The sequence below is a fragment of the Mixophyes fleayi genome, chromosome 4, assembly GCF_038048845.1.
Source record: "Mixophyes fleayi isolate aMixFle1 chromosome 4, aMixFle1.hap1, whole genome shotgun sequence".
Taxonomy (NCBI): Eukaryota; Metazoa; Chordata; class Amphibia; order Anura; family Limnodynastidae; genus Mixophyes; species Mixophyes fleayi.
Genome location: NC_134405.1, coordinates 7,883,820 through 7,906,233, shown reverse-complemented (window position 1 = coordinate 7,906,233; position 22,414 = coordinate 7,883,820). Strand labels below are relative to the sequence as shown.

The 22,414-nt window shown below is 38.6% G+C and overlaps 1 protein-coding gene across 1 annotated transcript in view; it reads right to left on the bottom strand.

The window, feature by feature from the left end:
• Window positions 1–22,414, bottom strand: part of LOC142149622 (uncharacterized) — a 276,122-nt gene that overhangs the window by 25,045 nt on the left and 228,663 nt on the right. Inside the window, 2 exon segments of the mRNA XM_075204945.1 lie at window positions 4,288–5,030; window positions 9,867–10,415. Coding sequence (XP_075061046.1) covers window positions 4,288–5,030; window positions 9,867–10,415 — 1,292 coding nt within the window.

The window sequence follows — 22,414 nt, the reverse complement described above, 5'->3', positions numbered from 1 at the left end:
AAGATTGCGCATGTGCAGAAACCCTGAACTGTTAATACCTCGCCTCTAGTCTCATTGGTCTATTAATCACCTCTCAGTACTTAAGGCACCTGTTGCCCTATTACCTTTGCCTGTTCTTGGTTCTCATTCCTTGAGACTCTGAGGTGTTTCCTGTTTCTGCTCGTGTTACCTGCCTGCTCCTGGACAAGTCTCCTCTCCACATCGGTAGTAGAACTTACCCGCTGCAGACTACTCTCGCTACCTCCGTTACCTGCCTGCTTCTGGACAAGTCTCCTCTCCACATCGGTAGTAGAACTTACCCGCTGCAGTCTACTCTCGCTACCTCTGTTACCTGCCTGCTCCTGGACAAGTCTCCTCTCCACATCGGTAGTAGAACTTACCCGCTGCAGACTACTCTCGCTACCTCCGTTACCTGCCTGCTTCTGGACAAGTCTCCTCTCCACATCGGTAGTAGAACTTACCCGCTGCAGTCTACTCTCGCTACCTCTGTTACCTGCCTGCTCCTGGACAAGTCTCCTCTCCACATCGGTAGTAGAATTTACCCGCTGCAGACTACTCTCGCTACCTCCGTTACCTGCCTGCTTCTGGACAAGTCTCCTCTCCACATCGGTAGTAGAACTTACCCGCTGCAGTCTACTCTCGCTACCTCTGTTACCTGCCTGCTTCTGGACAAGTCTCCTCTCCACATCGGTAGTAGAACTTACCCGCTGCAGTCTACTCTCGCTACCTCCGTTACCTGCCTGCTCCTGGACAAGTCTCCTCTCCACATCGGTAGTAGAACTTACCCGCTGCAGACTACTCTCGCTACCTCCGTTACCTGCCTGCACCTGGACAAGTCTCCTCTCCACATCGGTAGTAGAACTTACCCGCTGCAGACTACTCTCGCTACCTCCGTTACCTGCCTGCTCCTGGACAAGTCTCCTCTCCACATCGGTAGTAGAACTTACCCGCTGCAGTCTACTCTCGCTACCTCTGTTACCTGCCTGCACCTGGACAAGTCTCCTCTCCACATCGGTAGTAGAACTTACCCGCTGCAGAATACTCTCGCTACCTCCGTTACCTGCCTGCTCCTGGACAAGTCTTCTCTCCACATCGGTAGTAGAACTTACCCGCTGCAGACTACTCTCGCTACCTCCGTTACCTGCCTGCACCTGGACAAGTCTCCTCTCCACATCGGTAGTAGAACTTACCCGCTGCAGTCTACTCTCGCTACCTCTGTTACCTGCCTGCACCTGGACAAGTCTCCTCTCCACATCGGTAGTAGAACTTACCCGCTGCAGAATACTCTCGCTACCTCCGTTACCTGCCTGCTTCTGGACAAGTCTCCTCTCCACATCGGTAGTAGAACTTACCCGCTGCAGACTACTCTCGCTACCTCCGTTACCTGCCTGCTTCTGGACAAGTCTCCTCTCCACATCGGTAGTAGAACTTACCCGCTGCAGTCTACTCTCGCTACCTCCGTTACCTGCCTGCACCTGGACAAGTCTCCTCTCCACATCGGTAGTAGAACTTACCCGCTGCAGACTACTCTCGCTACCTCCGTTACCTGCCTGCTCTTGGACAAGTCTTCTCTCCACATCGGTAGTAGAACTTACCCGCTGCAGACTACTCTCGCTACCTCCGTTACCTGCCTGCTTCTGGACAAGTCTCCTCTCCACATCGGTAGTAGAACTTACCCGCTGCAGTCTACTCTCGCTACCTCCGTTACCTGCCTGCTCCTGGACAAGTCTTCTCTCCACATCGGTAGTAGAACTTACCCGCTGCAGATTACTCTCGCTACCTCCGTTACCTGCCTGCTTCTGGACAAGTCTCCTCTCCACATCGGTAGTAGAACTTACCCGCTGCAGACTACTCTCACTACCTCCGTTACCTGCCTGCTTCTGGACAAGTCTCCTCTCCACATCAGTAGTAGAACTTACCCGCTGCAGTCTACTCTCACTACCTCTGTTACCTGCCTGCTTCTGGACAAGTCTCCTCTCCACATTGGTAGTAGAACTTACCCGCTGCAGACTACTTTCACTACCTCTGTTACCTGCCTGCTTCTGGACAAGTCTTCTCTCCACATCGGTAGTAGAACTTACCCGCTGCAGACTACTCTTGCTACCTCCGTTACCTGCCTGCTTCTGGACAAGTCTCCTCTCCACATCGGTAGTAGAACTTACCCGCTTCAGTCTACTCTCGCTACCTCCGTTACCTGCCTGCTCCTGGACAAGTCTTCTCTCCACATCGGTAGTAGAACTTACCCGCTGCAGATTACTCTCGCTACCTCCGTTACCTGCCTGCTTCTGGACAAGTCTCCTCTCCACATCGGTAGTAGAACTTACCCGCTGCAGACTACTCTCACTACCTCCGTTACCTGCCTGCTTCTGGACAAGTCTCCTCTCCACATCAGTAGTAGAACTTACCCGCTGCAGTCTACTCTCACTACCTCTGTTACCTGCCTGCTTCTGGACAAGTCTCCTCTCCACATTGGTAGTAGAACTTACCCGCTGCAGACTACTTTCACTACCTCTGTTACCTGCCTGCTTCTGGACAAGTCTTCTCTCCACATCGGTAGTAGAACTTACCCGCTGCAGACTACTCTCGCTACCTCACTTGCCTAACTTGCCTATTGCAGACCACTCACGTCACTCTGTTCCACGCCTACACCTGGACAAGTCTTCCCTTCACATCAGTGGTACAACTTGCCTATTGCAGACCACTCACGTTACTCCGTTCCCTGCCTGCGCCTGGACAAGTCTTTCCTACACATCAGTGGTACAACTTGCCTATTGCAGACCACTCACGTTACTCCGTTCCACGCCTACACCTGGACAAGTCTTCCCTTCACATCAGTGGTACAACTTGCCAATTGCAAACCACTCACGCTATTCTGTTACAACACCTGCGCTGGACAAGTCTTCTCTACATATCCGTGGTGAAACTTACCAGCTGAAGACCATTCATGTTTCCTTGTGATATAGCTACTACTCTGTATGGTACCTATTAGCTGGACTAAAGTCTACAAGTGCCTCTGTATTGTAGCTGCAAGTCGCTGACTTTTCTACTATATTGTTGATTGGTCGTTGCCTAACTTTACCCAGTTATCAAGTACTGGCCTGATATATGCTACCTGCATGCTAAGCACTTGGACTCTTTTCTCATTTGATCCTGTTTACTAAACTGCTGAACCATCATAGTTCCACGGTGCCAAGACTCAGCATTTATACTATTGACATTCCTTTCCTCTATTCTACTGTATGGTTCCACTGATTCACCACACTACCCAGAGGTCCGCACTTCTGGTAAGTGTAGTTACACCTGGTGAATTCTGGGTAAAACTCCTAGTGCCCGTGACACTTGCTGTGTTTTCATAATTGGTTGCCAAGTTGTCAGGAAGGATGACCACCTAATTATCACCCCTGGTTCCATCATCTAAAATGTAGCAGAGAGTATAATACTCATTACTACTGAAAAATATATTAATTCCCCAATCAAAAACAGAATCTCCACATTTATCAATATCACATTTTATTAAACATCAAGTGTGATAGAAACAGCTGCCAGTAACATAAATGGTAATTACAAATATTGTGTGAACATGGTCCTTCAGTCTATATACAGGTCAGTGCTGTCTGATGACGATCACTATAGAAAATAAAATAAATACTTTTGAAGGACCTTTACAGGTACCCTGGGAAACAATGTGTCCTCCTTGGGACTTATTTAATAATATGGTGTGAAGAACAAGAATGTGCTGTAACCCATAGCAACTAGATATCAGCTATTAGCAGCCTGCTATCATCAAACCAGCAAATGTGATGATCTGGTTGTTATAGGCTACAGTAACAGTATTTTACATTCAACATTTACTAAATAACCCTTTCTGTATATATAGTTAACAGAGGGAGATAAGACAATAATAGAAAAGTATGAGGTAAAGAACACGGAGGCTATAATATAGACCAATAGAAGCACATGTAGTGTAAAACAGGGCAGTGTGCAGTGTACCTATAGAAATATTCAGTGCTGATAGCTCTGTCTGACATAGAAGTAATCCCAGTACTGAGAAGAGCTGCTGGAAATCTCTACTAGATAGGACATTATTTTATATACTAGTCCCAGCACCTGCATGAGCAGAACAGTGGTATATTACAGAGCTTAACAAGGGCTTCCACTTTGTCATTGTCTAGTTCTAGTTATATACAGCTCTAGATGATAACAGGAAAATCACGACAGGTAAGAAAATGATCCTAAGTCCAATTACCAGACTGCTCTATTCTTTTATGGTTTATATCTCATGTGAACCTTCTGATGTACAACAAGATTTGATTTCTGTGTGAAACATTTTCTACATTCAGAACATTTAAATGGTTTCTCTCTTGTGTGAATCCTCTGATGTATAATAAGATGTGATCTCTGGGTGAAACATTTGCTACATTCAGAGCATTTAAATGGTTTCTCTCCTGTGTGAATCCTCTGATGTTCAACCAGATTTGCATTTTTGGTAAAGCACTTGCTACACTCAGAACATTTAAATGGTTTCTCTCCTGTGTGAGTCATCAGATGTTTTACAAGAGATGCATTGTAGCCAAAACACTTGCTACATTCAGAACATTTAAATGGTTTCTCTCCTGTATGAATCCTCTGATGTACAATAAGATGTGATTTCTGGGTGAAACATTTGCTACATTCAGAGCATTTAAATAATTTCTCTCCTGTGTGAATCCTCTGATGTTCAACCAGATTTGCATTCTCGGTAAAGCACTTGCAACACTCAGAACATTTAAATGGTTTCTCTCCTGTGTGAGTCATCAGATGTCTTACAAGATTTGCATTGTAGTCAAAATACTTGCTACACTCAGGGCATTTATATGGTTTCTCTCCTGTGTGAATCCTCTGATGTACAATAAGCTTTGATTTCTGGGTAAAACATTTGCTACACTCAGAGCAATTAAATGGTTTCTCTCCTGTGTGATTCCTCTGATGTGTAATCAGTTTTGACTTATGTGAAAATGTTTTGTCACATTCAGAGCACAGATAGGGATTATCTCCTTTTAGATTCATCTTCTGTTTGATAACAAATTAGTTGTAGAAAGTTTCTCCTTTTCAGAAATGAAGTTAGCTGCTGTAAGAATTGATCACTGTAGTATAGATGACTTGTAGGTGAGTTTTTAGAACACTGAGATGCTCAGAGAACAAGGACCTTTACAAGATGTCTTCTGTTATTAATGGGAATTCTGCTCATTAATTCACCTGTAATCAAAAACAATGTTAAGATTTAGCAGCCTAATCATTATATTAATGAAACTACTTGAACAATAGTAATGTTATATTGGATACGGAATACAAACATGTTTTATAAACTAATAATTATGACTCAGACATTAATCACTGTTTTTATTTTTGTGTACAGCGATACAGAATCATACATACTTAAATTAAATATGTAAAGGCCTATCTGTACTAAAAAGACTCCCCACATACTCACTATTATTTAACAGTTTACATCTTTAGATGTAGGTGTTTCACAACAAGTACACTAAAGAAGTAAAAGTATTAAAAATTAAAATTAGACACTTTTCAGTAATGTAAATATATAATCAGTAATTCATGCGGCAGCAACCTAAAGGGGGGTAGTACGCAGTACTAGAAATATGTATTTAATAAAGTGACCAGTGAGTACATATCTATATATCTTCACAAGAATAAACTTTGTGGCGCTAACTGATTACAAAATAATAGTAATAAACAAATAAAAATCAAAACAAATAAATTAACACCATACAGGAGGCTGCTCTTTCCTTAGACAACTGCTTCAGGTATATCTACAAAGTATCACACAAGAAAAAGCACCAAACAATGAATTATTATCAAACAATTTTAAATAAACAGTGATGTGCTCTAATCAATATGTGTCGCTGAAAGTTCTCTTCAAAAAAGTTTTACTCATACAAAAGAGGGTTTTCTATATCTAGCTACACCAGAACCATAGGGGAAAGCAGATACATATAATGTACAATGTATCATCAGGATATATAAAGTTCAACACATGTTTTCCCAGCTTTGTCTTGCAATAACACTTTTACTAATGGATAATACAAAGTACAGATTATACAATGCACAGTAGAGAATGCTAATAATTGTAATTCTGTATGTATCAGTATATTCTTATGTATAATATCATTACCTTACTCTGAAGATTTCTCCTTCTATCTCTTTCCCTCCTGATCATTCTTACTGTTCCATCCTTCCAGCTCTCCAGCCACCAACTCACTAACACTGGGCTGATACTGCCTATTTATAGTCATTCCTCCCCATCTCTCTTCAATAGTTCCCGGGATGACCAGAAGGTTCTCAGACTGTTTGTCTCCAGGTCTCTCATGTAAATCCCACTGATATGTAAATGAGATATAAACATTCCTACTTACTACAAAGGAAAATTGTAATTAGACCTTGGCAGGTGGTAAAATCTCCCATTCTAATTAGATCAGCGCAGTCTGACATCCTGTTATGTCAACAAATGGACCTATTGTTTAGGATTAATCTATTATCTAGACAGAGAGTGTGAGCAGAAAGGTATGTTCTGAATATCAATAGTAACACTGACACCATATTATTCATTGTTAAAAATAAACCATAACAAAATATATAAGTAAATTAATTTGTAAAGGCAGATTATTAATGATATTCATCTAGATTAAACTAGAATTATATATATCAAAGAACCGACTTTAAAACAATCAAATTAATTTTACAGAAAAAAAACTCCTTTTCACTTGTTAAAAAGCAGGTGATAGCACCCTCAGGAACATGATTCAAAGATTTATGCATACAATGATTAGAAATAGCCGTTAGGATACTATAGCAGATAAGTTAATGTCAGCAGAGTTCATAGAACAGAGTTGAATAGCTCACTTAGCAATGCAAGAATATCTATAAACATTACCATACATTTGCAAAATATGTATAAATATGGACTTTTCTAGGTTGTAACTTAAATTCTAATAAAAACACTGAAAAGATACGTTGTTATTATTATTATTAAAATACAGCAAATATATCAGCTATGTCTTTTTTATCTATACTGAAATTTGAACACAGGGTCTTACTGCCAATAATTATTAGCTCAGTATAAGAAAATATACATCAAATTATTTTTTATTTTTTAGGTGCGATAAAAGGTCTGCTGCACCGTACTTGACATATACAGTCAGCATTGATCTTTAGCCCATTACATAACACATACTACATGAAAAAAATATAAAGACCTGACATATTGAATAAACAAACACAAACAGATAACAGGGTAATGTAGATAAAATTATTTACAAGACAGGAAGTGAGAGTTATTGTAATGTCCAATGTGCAGTAATCCTGAACTCAAGAGAACAGGCCTAAGGAAGCAGCCAAGAGGTAGCGAGACTGATGGAATAGTAGAAAGAGTACACGAGGAAAGAAGTCCCTCCACATGAGAAATTACATCCTAAAGGAAGAAGGAAGAAATAAATAGGGTTGTTCCGAGTGGGGGAATGGAGATGGTAGACAATAAATGGGAGTTAGAAGGAGGGCTGATAGGCTTCAATGAACAAATTAGTCTTAAGGGCATGTTTAAAGCTTTGGAGAGTAGAGATTAATCTAATAGGACATGGGAGATCATTTCACAACTGGAGAGCAGCCCAGGTGAAGTCCTGGAGGCAGCAGTAGGAAGAGGTATTCAGTGAAGTAGTGAGGTGGCAGTCACTGGCAGAGCAGCCACAAGTATTGGATGAGAGATTTGTATTTTAGGAGTTTAAAATTTAATTCTGTAGGCTTCAAGGAATCAATGTAGGGACTGGCGGAGAGGGCATCAGAGATAGTGCAGAGGGAGAGAGAAATAAGTTGTGAAGCAGCATTGAGGCTAGATTTAAGAGGGGGAAGGTTGGAGTTGGATAGGCCAGAGTGAAAAAGGCTACAGTAATCAAGGCAAGAGATTACAAGGAAGCGAATACGAGTTTTGATGGCTCCCATGTGAGAAAGACCTGGATCTTGGATATATTCCAGAGGTGTAAGAAGCAGGATTTTGAGAGTGAAAGTATGTGAGGTTTGAAGTAAAGAGAAGAGTCGAGGATGACCCCCTAGGCAGCAGATTTAAGGGACAGAAAGGAGGGTAGTGTTATTAACAGAAAGAGAGAGGGGGGGCAAGGGTGTCCTGGAGGGGAGGGGATTATTTCGGTCTAGAAATATTAAATTTAAGAAAGCACTGGGATAGTCAAGATGAGATGACCATGTGACTGCAGGAGACACAACAGATACTCTGAGAAGCAGACAAGTCTACATCTGATTGTATTTTATTAAGGCAGCACAAAGAAAATAATCAGCCTTGGAAATGTCAAATTTAGAAAAATAAATTGGATCCCTTTTCACCCAATCTTTCCCTTGACCTATTTTTTTTTAAAAAAAGCAACATCCTATTTTTAAAATTCACACAATACAGTAAAAAGTTCCAGTTTTCAGCCAAAGCTAACAGAAGGCACAGGGAAATGTCCGCTAAAATGTCTGTATAACCGCTCTGTATGACTTAGTGGGATGTAGCAGCCAAACAGTCCCTGACAGTGATTTGAGGTAGTGACAAAGTCTATTATTCTGGGTCACAAAAGGGAATAGCTCCGTGTCTCACAGTCTGGCATATCGTCTCACATGGCAGCTTAAACCAAATATGGAAAGAACAGACTGTCAGAACCAGAATTCCTGCTCAGCCTTCCAATGAAGTAGCTCACTCTCAGACAGTATGCACCCTAGCTTTATACCCTGCTGTAGTAATATTCCCTATAGTGAACTCTATGGTGCCAATATATTCTGGGCTGACTTGGGGCTAAACTTTTCTTATCTGTCCCAAGTTAATAGGGCTCAGTGAGAACATAATCAAATTGCCTTCCAACCCACACAATCTGGAAAGCTTGTTAAGTCCCATTGATTAAACAATAAGCCCACATTATCTATGGCTCCCAACTGCCTAATTTTCAGAAACCACTATGTAGACAATATGCAAACATAAACAGTGAATTGCATGGAGTTAACTAGATAACTAACTTTATAACACAATAGCTGTACTATGTTCCTTAAGAACAGAAGCGTACAATCTTGCGAATGTACGCCATGTTACGTTACTGGGCAGTTCATGTATATTTTGCAGTTATATGCAGAAGGAAGGAATTATATTTGATACCAATTGTATTTTGTGGCTCTCCATAGGGGCCACCCTTCTTTGCCCACAGAGAGCAGACCCATTTTAGAGATCAGTGACACCAAGGAGTGAAGCCAGAACAATTAAGCCCACTGTGTATGTGCAAACAAAAGAAAATATAGTCCAGCGCTCTAAAGAAATAATATACAAATCACTATGTGTAGGCATGAACATAAATAGAAGAAAAAGAAAAAACAACCAATAGGGCGCTAACGGGATTACTTCCTTAGGGAGCTTCACCAACCGCAGCTACAACAATATACAGAAACTGTTACTGCTAAAAAGGTCAAAACTTAGAATAAAAATAAAAGAAGAGCACTGTTTGAAATAAAAAAAGTAGTATAAAATCCAATCCATTGATTTTATTAATATATAACAATTTTAAATAATATAAAATAGTCATACATATCTAATAACACAATATATAGATCCTAGTGTAGGCAAGTGACATTTTCTAAAGGCAAATTGCAAAATACAGACATCCAAACTCACTAAAGATATTCAATTAGCTCACATTAGATCAGTCTCTTTGGGGGGTGGTTTCATCAACCTCTGATGAAACCGCCCGAAAGAGGTGACGAAACGAGTCAGAAATATACTAGTTGGTAAGTGTATTAATTTTTCGAGCTTATCAATCACTAACGCTCACTGTGGTCTTTACATTCAGACCATTTAAATGGTTTCTGTCCTGTGTGAGTCCTCTGATGTTTTAGAAGAGTTGACCTCTGAGTAAAACATTTACTACACTCAGAACATTTAAATGGTTTCTCTCCTGTGTGGATCATCTCATGTACAACAAGATTTGACTTGTGGAAAAAACACTGGCTACATTCAGAGCATTTAAATGGTTTCTCTCCTGTGTGAATCATCTGATGTTTTAGAAGAGTTGATCTCTGAGTAAAACATTTAATACACTCAGAACATTTAAATGGTTTCTCTCCTGTGTGAATCCTCTGATGTTCGACCAGCTTTGATTTCACATTAAAGCACTTGCTACACTCAGAACATTTAAATGGTTTCTCTCCTGTGTGAGTCAACTGATGTCTTACAAGAACTGACTTCTGGTTAAAACACTTGCTACACTCAGAACATTTAAATGGTTTCTCTCCTGTGTGAATCCTCTGATGTACAATAAGCTTTGATTTCTGGGTATAACATTTGCTACACTCAGAGCAATTAAATGGTTTGTCTCCTGTGTGAGTCCTGTGATGTGTAATCAGTTTTGACTTACATGAAAATGTTTTGTCACATTCAGAGCACAGATAGGGATTCTCTCCTTTTAGATTCATCATGTGTTTGACAACAAATTAGTTGTAGAGAGTTTCTCCCATTCAGAAATGAAGTTAGCTGCTATAAAGAAGAATTGATCACTGTAGTATATATGACTTGTAGGGGAATTTTTTGGAACACAGAGATGCTCAGAGAACAAGGACGTTCCCAAGATGTCTTCTGTTATTAATGGGAATCCTGCTAATTAATTCACCTGTAAGCAAAAATAATGTTAACATTTAGCAGCCTAATCATTACATTAATGAAACTACTGGAATAATAGTAATGTTATATTGGATACGGAATACAAAAATGTTTTTTACACTAACAACTATGAATCAGGCATTGACCATTGTTTTTATTTTTGTGTACAGCGATACAGAAACATACATACTTAAATGAAAACTGTGAAGGCCTATCTGTACTAAATACACTCCCCACAGACTCACTATTATTTAACAATTTACATCTTTAGATGTAGGTGTTTTTCCAGTGAATAAAATTCACAACAAGTACACTAAAGAAGAACAAGTGTTAAAAATTAGACACTCTGGAGTAATGTAATATATAGTCAGTAAATCATGCAGCAGCAACATAAAGGGGGGTAGTACCCAGTACTAGAAAGGTGATTCTAATAAAGTGACCACTGAGTGCATATCTATATATATATTCACAAGAATAAACTTTGTGGCACTAACTGATTACCCAATATTAAGTGATAGACAAATACAAATCAAATAAATTAACACCATACAGGAGGCTGCTCTTTCCTTAGACAACTGTTCCAGGTATATATCTACAAAGCATCACACACAAAAGCACCAAACAGTGTAGTGTTATCAAACAAATTTAAATAAACAATGATGTGCTCTAATCAATATCCGTATACCAAAAGAAATTAGATATAAATCTTATCTGAGATATCTGTTGTCTTCTTCAATTATTTGGCTAAAGAATATATTCTAGAAAGTTCTACTTACAAAAAAGATAGCGAATATCTTATCACAGATTTTGACACTTTTCATTGTGTGATTCTAATACATACAGTATTTATGATACATACATATCATTTTTTATTGATATAATTATTGCCACACAAAATTCATTATCATATATACAATTATTGGCTCATGAGAATATTTGGACCTTAATCTTAATTGTACAACCAAATTTAGTTTATACGATTATGGGAGAATACACTTATAACAATACTATATCTACAACATAATATCTCCAAATATTTGTGTATATATCAGTACATTATTATGTATAATATAATTACCTTACTCTGAAGATTTCTCCTTCTATCTCTTTCCTTCCAGATCATTCTTACTGTTCCATCCTTCCAGCTCTCCAGCCACCAACTCACTAACACTGGGCTGATACTGCCTATTTATAGTCATTCCTCCCCATCTCTCTTCAATAGTTCCCGGGATGACCAAAATATATTCTCACACTGTTTGTCTCCAGGTCTCTCATGTAAATCTCACTGATATGTAAATGAGATATAAACATTCCCACTTACAACAAAGGAAAATTCTAATTAGACCTTGGCAGGTGGCAACATCTCACATTCTAATTAGATCAGCGCAGTCTGACATCCTGTTATGTCAACAAATGGACCTATTGTTTAGGATTCATCTATTATCTAGACAGAGAGTGTGAGCAGAAAGGTATGTTCTGAATATCAACTGTAACACTGACATAACTAAAATGAATTGCTAAGAATAAACCATCACAAAATATATAAATAAATTAATTTGTTATGGTAGATTATTAATGATATTCATCTAAATTCAGTCAGAATGATAGAAATCACAGAACCTAATTTAAAATAATCAAATTAATTTTACAGAATAGAAAACTCCTTTTCACTTGTTAAAAAGCAGGTGATAGCACCCTCAGGAACATGATTCAAACATTGATGTATGCAATGATTAGAATAAGCCGTTAGGATAATATATCAGATAAGTTAATATCAGCCGAGTTCAGAGAACAGACTTGAACAGCTAACTTAGCAATGTCAATCATTCATAGAATCGAAGATTGTAAGGAGACAGTCAGTATAAAGGTGATTAACGTTGAGATCTAAAACCCTTCAATTACCAGTATTTTGGCTTAAAATGACAGGGAAAAATCTTCTCTCAATACATATTGAATTTCTCAGACCTTATGTCCCTCCTGGTACCGTGAGCTGACACAGCTGAAATGCTGAAAGCAGAGATCTACTTCTGAGAATAATGTGACCAATCCTTATGGAGACTGTAGTAAGAACCTTGACATGTTTCCGTGCTGTTGGACTTTCATCAGAAGGATGAATCCAGGTGACACAGTCTCAGTATTTATATGTGATGTATTCATCACAACTGATCACTAATCACCTGTACAACGGAAAGACGAATGTCTAATACTTTAAGTATTGCCAAAAGGCTCAATGATATTTCATATATAAAACTGAAAACATATATTAAACATGCATTAAAAGATCATATATATATATATATATATATATAAATGTATGTATGTTTTTTTTTTTATATATATATATATATATATATATATGTGTATGTATTTTTATATATATATATATATATATATATATATATATATATATATATATATATATAAATAAGCACATAGATAGGGCGCCAAAATGGTGTAGTATTGTTTGTGTTAACAGTACTGAGAGATACATATTGATGAAAATATTAAAGGAAGTTCACTATCATTTATAGGTGGAAGTGAAAGTCTCACAAAAGATATAGTGCAAATGTGAACATATATGGCACATCGTGAGCAGAGAGTTCATGCAATCCCAAGGATATCCTTTCCAATACGGCAAATGCGTACCAAATAAACAATCTTTAGCGCTTATCTGTATAATGAGCAATTTCTCCAAACATCCCATGATAACTCCGATAATGGCACTTCTTGTATAGCTGTGATCTCTATAGATGCTGCTGAGACATCTCAGCAGTACACAGAATAGGTAGAAAGAAAAACCATCATAGTGTAACACTGTAAATTCAGCAGATTTATTGCACTGAAAATAAGTATCACACTTACATAAGGACAAGTATAAAATGCTTATCTGGGTTTCTTTGTGACATCCATCCATCAGCGAATGGTATCTTCTGTCTGGTTCAGCTGTTACATCCTATAGAAGCTAAGTCACAGTGTCAGCTCCAGATCAAGAAACAAAGAATAAATAGTCCCACAATAGAATCTCTAGTCCTCAACGCGTTTCGTCTGTGTATTTCTCAGACATTAGATGGTGCATGATCAAATACAGCGGGTGAAATAAGTATTGAACACATCAACATTTTTCTCAGTAATTATATATTTAATGGGGCTATTGTAATGAAATTTACACCACATGTCAGCAGCAACCCTTGCAATCCACACATGCAAAAAAATCAAACCATTGATGTCCATAAATTAAGATTTCTGCAATAATGTAAAATGACACAGGGAAAAAGTATTGAACACATGAAGAAAGGGAGGAGCAAAATGGCATGGAAAGCCAAGACACCAACTGAAATCTATTAGTAATTAGAAAGCAATCCTGCCAGCTGGTTCAGCCAAAACTGATGACCTATAAAAAGGTGTCTCATTACGAAGGTGTCACACAAGAAACATCTCATGATGGGTAAAAGCAAAGAGCTCTCTCAATACATTTGCTACCTTATTGTTGCAAAACATACTGATTGCATTGGTTACAGATGGATCTCTAAACTGCTGAATGTTCCAGTGAGCACTATTGGGGCCATAATCCGGAAGTGGACAGAACATCATTCATCATAAACCAGCCTCTACCAGGTGCACCTCGCAAGATTTCTGACAGAGAAATGAAAAAATTATCAGAAGGGTTCTCCAAGAACCAAGGACCACTTGCGGAGAGCTTCAGAAAGACCTGGATTTAGCAATTGTTTCAAAGAAAACAATAAGTAATGCACTCAACCGCCATGGCCTGTATGCACGCTCACCATGCAAGACTCCTTTGCTGAAGAAAAAACATGTTGAAGCTTGGTATAAAGTTTGCTGCACAACATTTGGAAAAGCCTGTGAAATACTGGGAGAATATAGTGTGGTCAGATGAGAGCAAAATTGAACTCTTTGGATGCCGTAATACACACCGTGATTGGCGGAGAAATGGCGCTGCACATCACCCCAAAAACACCATACCAACGGTGACGTTTGGAGGTGGGAACATTGTGGTGTGGGGCTGTTTTTCTGCACACGGTACTGGCATACTACATATGGTTGAAGGAAGGATGAATGGAAAAATGTACCTAGACATTCTTGATAAAAATCTCCTGTCATTTACCAGGATGGCAGCAGATTTGTAATCTGTAATGTTTTGTCATTAATAACTATATTATTAACAGGTCACATCAATTACATCTTTTTTTTCTGTGCGTTGTTTTGGAACTTGATATTCCACATATGTATGGGATGTATCCCGCAGTGTATTGTCTGTTAGAGCAGAGCGCACATAGACCCGTATTCATCACCACACGTATCTTTACATCCGCTCCTTGTTGTATATGGATGTGCGCATACCCAATGGACGTCTGTTTTTAAAAAAACGCACATTAGATTACATTACCCTAACACTTACCTTTCATGACAATCGGCATTGACGCTTTAAAAGTGGTGATATCTTGGGCGCCATTCTAAATGATGTCAAAACACCCTGCCGGCATTACTGGTGGTCGTGTTTTCTCATCAGACTGTCGGGGACTTCTTTTGTCATTATGAAGGTCCGTCTGCATTTATTAACTGTCGGGCAAGTAGGTTTTGTTAATTCTTTTGTCGTTCTACTCACTGTCGTAAACAATGTTACATGGGTGAGAATGATAAATACTAGGGGGTAACTGGAAATATTGAAGACACAGAGACCAGATTGAACAGTCACAGGGAAATTCTTATTGTTTGGTAACCAGTTTATTTGCAGAGTCACTTTTGTGTAATGCTGAATATGGATACTTGATGTTTTCTCTGTCTCATGCATTGAAAATGAAAATATACCCCAAGGTCGTTGTACTGTACACTGTATATGTTAAATTTTACCTGACCTGTATTTGTTATAGTCATGATAAAGCTAAAAGTCAGAAATTAATTATGTCACCTGGATTTCCTGCAAAACACTGGGCTCACTTAGAAAATAATAAGGAAAACACTAGTACAGAGAGCCTCATGTTCTTCTATTGTCGAAGTCGTATAATTGGATGAACGAAAGTATATTGGTTAATATTGTTTTGCCGTGCAATAGCGATCCATACGGCACGTAACGCGTGGCATGGTGCGATCGCACGGTAAAATATGCACGCACGCACACGCACTATAACATTTAGTTTCATATATATATTTATAGATTACATTCCAAAGTGATTTATGAGCAGACAGTATTTGGTTTATTATTAGTTTATATACTATGATTCTATGTACACTTTAGTGTTATCTAAGGTTCAGGTTATGGGAAATGTGTCATGTCTGATATCATACTAATCCCCTATTCATCAGCAGCTGTCCGGTACCATCGCCGAAGACTTCGCATATTGCATACTCTAGTTATTGATGTTATGGAATAAATAGCCAAATTGATATCAGAATGTGAAATGCTAATTAACTCATTGTAACTGGAGCACATCCCCTGGAGAGACGACCCCCACCTTTGGATTCCTTAGCCTGAACTAGCCTATGACCTGTTTTCCCTGGAACCACCCTTGTCTGGACCTATAGAAGCAAGCTACGTCATCTCTATTGTTCACTGTGTAACACTGTATATATAATCATAGCTGCACCCCCACCAGCCTCAGTCTTCACTGATCACAGTATTCAAGGGTGAATCACTGTTCACTGGTGCCCGTGGTTAGCGCAGCGCATCGCAGCGGTATGTATGTATCTTTTTGGTATTGGCTGTACTGTACTGTTGATTATATTATAATAATACATTTAACTGTTAACTTGTTACATCTGCTAAAATAAATCACTTTGTGCGTTAGAAACACAATACAATCGCCTATGTAATGCTTATTTGAAAACAATAGAATTACTTTAATACTATCTTTGCCCCTAAACCATGTCATCTATCAGGTATTCTGAGCTGTTCTCGGTTAGTGACGTGTGATGGCGGGTTTTTTGAAAAAAGCACCTGTATCATGGCCTTTTACTATTAGCTACTTTCAAAGTCAGGAGATTTGACATCACAAGCCCTATATAAATCACTTGCCTGCCACTTTTTCTTTGATAGGGTTTTGAGGAGAAAAGAGATAGGAGCTTGGAGGATTTAGGATTGTGAGAGTTGTTTTTGAGCGGTCTCGTGCTGCGATTTCTGATTAGAGTGTAAGTAGTCCTGTGTTCTTTTACAGTCTTGTGCCTTTATTTTCTGATTTAATTTTTGTCTTGTATTTATTGTATTTGTCTAGTCCTTTGTCTCTGTTACTTGTGTGTGAGTGTGTTGTGAGTGTTTCAGTAGTTAGTCTACTTTGTCCTTAGTGTTTGTCAGTACTCTGTGTTACTTGTTTTTTGTATATTACTGGACATTATGGCCAGAGATAGGAGGGGGGCAGAGGAAGAGGAGAGGGAGATGGAGCTGGAGGGGACAGAGGAAGGTGAGGAAGGGTTAGAGGAGGCAGGAAAGAGCAGGAAGACCAAGTCATGTAAGAATGTGAGATTTTCTCATGACTAGAATTGTCTGTTAGTGCACAATATTGTTCCCTACTATTAAATAATTTTAGGGAACCTGGCAGCCTGTGTGAGGCCGTGAACGCGGTGCGGCCATTAAAACGGTCAGTGGCTCACTGTCGCAAAAGATTTTCAGATATAAAGAGGAGACTTAAAGAAAAAATGGCTGAGGAAAGAAAGTCAGCAAGACGAGCAAGTGGTGGACCCCCACTTTGTGTGGAATACACTACATATGAGGAGAAGCTTCAGGAGATACTGCCCCGGGAAATTGTAGAGGGGGTCAATGTGCAGGATACAGATGCACCTTCATTTGGCCAACCAGCTGGTGAGTTATTTGCAATTTGTACTCTAACAGATATGCAAGTACACATGACTTTTTATAAAAATTTATTTGTTTTTTCCAAAAACATTTTTCAAATATACTGTATATATTTCAAATGATTGTCGCTGCAAATACATTATATGCTTTATCTAATACATCCAGATTCGCCTGTAAGAGACTCCGCTCCGAATCCAAGGTCTACTCCTCCACCTTCTGTGAGGGATTCTGTCCCTGAAGAACAAGCAGGTGCGTGTAGTCTGTTTGGGGGAGAAACAATGGTGCTAGATGTTTTTATGTGCAAATGTTGGTGTACATGTTATATATCTTGATTTTTATATGGCTTGCAATGAAAACATCATGTACTACACAGAGGGAGAGCTAAAATAGTAATAGCTTACCCAAGAGCACTGCCTTGCAGCATTTTGCTGCCAGCACCATCATATTTGTGTATCCAAATAATTTGCTTTTCTATCCCCCTCATCCAAACATAGTCCAAATGTAGCAACACTACAGAACTCCTGTGGTGCCTTATAAATAAAGGATAATAATTCTAGAACCAGAGTGGCCATGAAAGGGCATAAATGGCAAATCTAACAGAGCAAAGAACCCATATGTGAAGCATATGAAAGCAACCAAAAGTAGCTGACAACCCTCATATAATGTGAAGAGTGTCATTATGACATAAATGTGAGTGACCACTAGAGGGTGCAGCTAGAGGATTGTGGCACAATGGAAGCATAATACTTTTATATAAGACATATAAAGCCAAGGTGACTACTAATATCCATATTACAGGTAAATTGTACAGCGACGATTAAAAGTCTCAAAATTCAAAGATTATTTTATGAGGTCAGTAAATATGCCTTGTTGGAATTTGATGAATCTAAGTTTCTGCAACGTTCTGTTATCTAAGCTTGTTGACTCACAAGGAGTAAGCTTGGACTGCTTTATCATAGAAGTGCTACTGTGTATTTTTAATGTTAACGTTTGTTAAAAATAGGTCAGGAAAAGGACTGGATGAACAGTGATCCAATTTGGTTCCCTAAATTTGACATTTTTAAGGTTGAAATTGTTCTAGGGCATTGATGCTGTCCTTGTGAGAGACCTCAAATGTAGCTTTGTGTACTTCTCAGAGTATCCCTGGTGGTAAGAACCGATTGTCATGATAAACTCTTCCCCTCCAAACATCTCTGACCACATCAAGAGATAGACCTCAGCTCAACCACAGTGCTCTACTTCTGATCTTCCCCTCTCTCCCGCTCTTTAAACCTTTTTCCACTCCCATCTCTAAGACTTCTCCCAATCTGCTTCCAACCAATGAAATTCCTTTCAAAACTCATCTCTTCAAGCTTGTCTACTATACTCCCTCCTAGACCATCATGTCCACTCCAACTATTTCCTCTGTCGACCTCATCCACTCATGTCCTATCTGCATCGACTGTCTCTCATTACTCCCTCTCTCTAGAATGTAAGCTATCATGGGCAGAGTCCTCTATTCCGTAAACCTCATGTCTGTCAGTCTCATATGACTCTGATATGGCAAAGTCTTCTGTTGTTTGTTCACTCACACACATATAACTCATACATGTATCCATACTAGCCTTATGCCAGCTCATGAGTATCCATGTACATGTTGTTATACTTAATTGTATTTATGTATATGTTAATATGTTTATTATATTCATGTTTGTCATATCTGTAATATGTGTGTTATATTTGTAAGCTGATTGTCCAGCGTTATGGAATCTGTGGTGAACTATATATATAAACAATGATGATGAAGATGAGGAATGTCGTCAGAAGTATTAAAATGAAATAAGTCTGTGATGGAGGCTTCAATATCGAGAGCTAAAGATCAAATTAGAAGCAGTGATTAATCCAACCGCATTCAGTATTGTTGTGGGACGTTAATGAAATGAAATGATAAGAAAATCCGCCAAAATGTGTCCATAAAATGGGAATGATCTATGGGAAGGTTGTCCATAATGGGCATTGCTATATGGGAGTGGTGGGTACAGAATAGTTATTATTTATTTAAAATTTTTTCATGCAAATAATGCAGCTCAAGTAGGACAGTAATTTTATGTGATGCCCTGGAGGTGGTCTGACGGTATTGGAGCTGATGGATATGTATATATATATATATATATATATATATATATATATTAATATATATTTTATGTACGTATTGTCGCTAACCAATAACGATTGCCGAGTCTCGATTTGTGTTTCCAACGCACAAAGATTTATTCGCAAAAGGTAGTATAATATGTTCAAGCGAAGTGATAATAAATACAGCCGTTACTTATCGCAGGCGCTCTGGATCCAGTGCAGTCATTCAATCCTGAAGTCTGGGGACAAGATGTCTGAACACTGGATGAGAAGCTGCTGCTTATATGCACACAGAATTACAGTAATACAATGGAGATGGTATAGCTTGCTTCTATTGGTCCAGGTTTCAGGAAGGTCTCAGGGGTCGTCATCATTGGCTACTTCATACTAAAGAATCCAAAGGAGGGGGTCATCTCTCCAGGGGGTATACTCTGCTCTTCCCGCCAAGATTCCTTAGTCTTAAGTAGTTCATAATTCCCTATCATTCATAACTCGTGTATGCACTCTGCGATTCCTTCGCAGAGTGAACCAAACAGTAAAAAATGTTAAAAGGTTTATTATGATACCACATATGATATGATTCCTTCAACCTGTTCCATATATTTCACTAATGTGCATATAACATATAATATATAACATAAATACTACAATATTCCGACATAACTGACTATGTGTTGCAACTACCATTAATGTGTACTATTTTACAAGTATGCGTGTTTGTGCGAATGTATGGTAAAAGACCAATTACTGTTGCTGCCACGTGTAGTAGCTGCGTACGCCCTTCCACGCCGTAGCGTGCCCATGTACGCCGTAGCGTACCTAACGCATCTTTTCAGACAAAGACAACCAAGTTTGCTCGACATTAATTGAAATGGCTTTATCCAATTTGCTGACTTCGACAATATATATAATGGATAGATGTGTGTTAAGTTTACTTCATTAGCCACACTTACACTGTGAGTTGTTGTCCCTCTGGATGACAGGAGACAAGGAAAGACAGCAGCTAGCAGGGAATACTAGGTATGTTTTCTTTTACTCAGCAATTGCTGATTGTCAGTAAGACCCTGTGCCTGATTCATCAAGTCATGCAAGCTAAGAGCAATATGCGCTTTAATGTAAAACACCCAGTAATTAGTTCTGCAGATTCCAGAGTTCAACATTTAAACAATCTGAAAGACCTATTCAATTTATGTCACCTGTTAATAATATAGGCATTAATGATAAAAATGTTTTTAAAAAAGTGTATTTTTATTTTTTTCCCCAAATGAAATTCATTTATTATATGTTTTTAATGTCTACTGAACATAAAATACATTTTTACAGTTCCTCCTGATTACAAACACATGTTATATCATGCATATGAGACTGTCATCACTAGTAATCAGGACTTAAACTAGTCCTGTAGCTGGAGCAAGAGATACAATTGAAAATCAAGTACCTGAGAAATTCCCAGAGCTTGAATCTGATGTGGCTCCGTGCGCTCGTGTTTGACACCCCTTACTGTACATAGAATAAGGAGCAAACTCCTTCCCTGCCCGTTCACTCCCAGAAATCGTAACCTGTAGAAAGTGTCTTTGCGTATGAAGATGAATTGAACATTGTTGCTTTTAGTTGTGAATGGTCCGGTTCTGGGAATGTGCAGATTAAATTTGCGGTTTATACGCAAAAAATCAGCATTTATGTTCCTTGATGAATCAGACCCTGTGTTTATATTTCAGTTTAGGGGAAAGAACACATAGCTAATACATTTGCTGTATGTTATCAATGTGTTCTTTGCTGTGTTTTCATTATTGGTTGTCATATTGTCAACATGGATGACCACCTAATTATCACCCCTGGTTCCACCATCTAAAATGCAGCAGAGTGTACAGTAGTCTATACTACTGAATATAGATATTAGATCCACGAACAAAAACATAATCTACACATTTATCAATGTAAGATGTTATTAAACATCAGGGGCTAGATTTGCTAAGCTGCGGGTTTCAAAAAGTGAGGATGTTGCCTATAGCAACCAATCAGATTCTAGCTGTCATTTTGAAGAAAGTACTAAATAAATGAATGCTAGAATCTGATTGGTTGCTATAGGCAACATCCCCACTTTTTCAAACCCGCAGCTTAGTCAATCTAGCCCCAATTGTGATAGAAACAGCTGCCAGTAACATAAATGGTAATTACAGATATTGTGTGATCATGGTCCTTCAGTCTATATACAGGTCAGTGCTATCTGATTTGGATCACTATAAAGTATAAAAGAAATACTTATTTAAGACCTTTACAAGTAATCTGGAATGTCTATAAATTCAGTCTATATATAGGTCAGTGCTGTCTGATGACAATGACTATAGAGTATAAAAAAATACAATTGATGGTACCTTGGGAAACAATGTGTCCTCAGTTGGACTTATTTAATAACATGGTGTGAAGAACAAGGATGTGCTGTAACCCATAGCAACCTGATATCAGCTATTAACAGTCCGATGTCATAAAACCAGCGAATGTGATGATCTGATTGGTTGTTATGGGATACAGCAACCAGTATTTTACATTTAACATTTACTAAACAACCCTTTCTGAGTATATAGTTGTCATAACAGACATAGAAAAGACAGTAATAGAATGGTATGAGAGAAAGATTATGGAGATTATGAAAGATTATGTTATATATAACATAGACCAAGAGGGAAACATGTAATGTGAAACAGGGCAGTGTACAGGGTTATTGTAGAAATGTTCAGTACTTATAGCTCTGTCTGTCATAGAAGTAATCACTGTACTGAGAAGAGCTGCTGGAACTCTCTACTAGTTAGAAACTT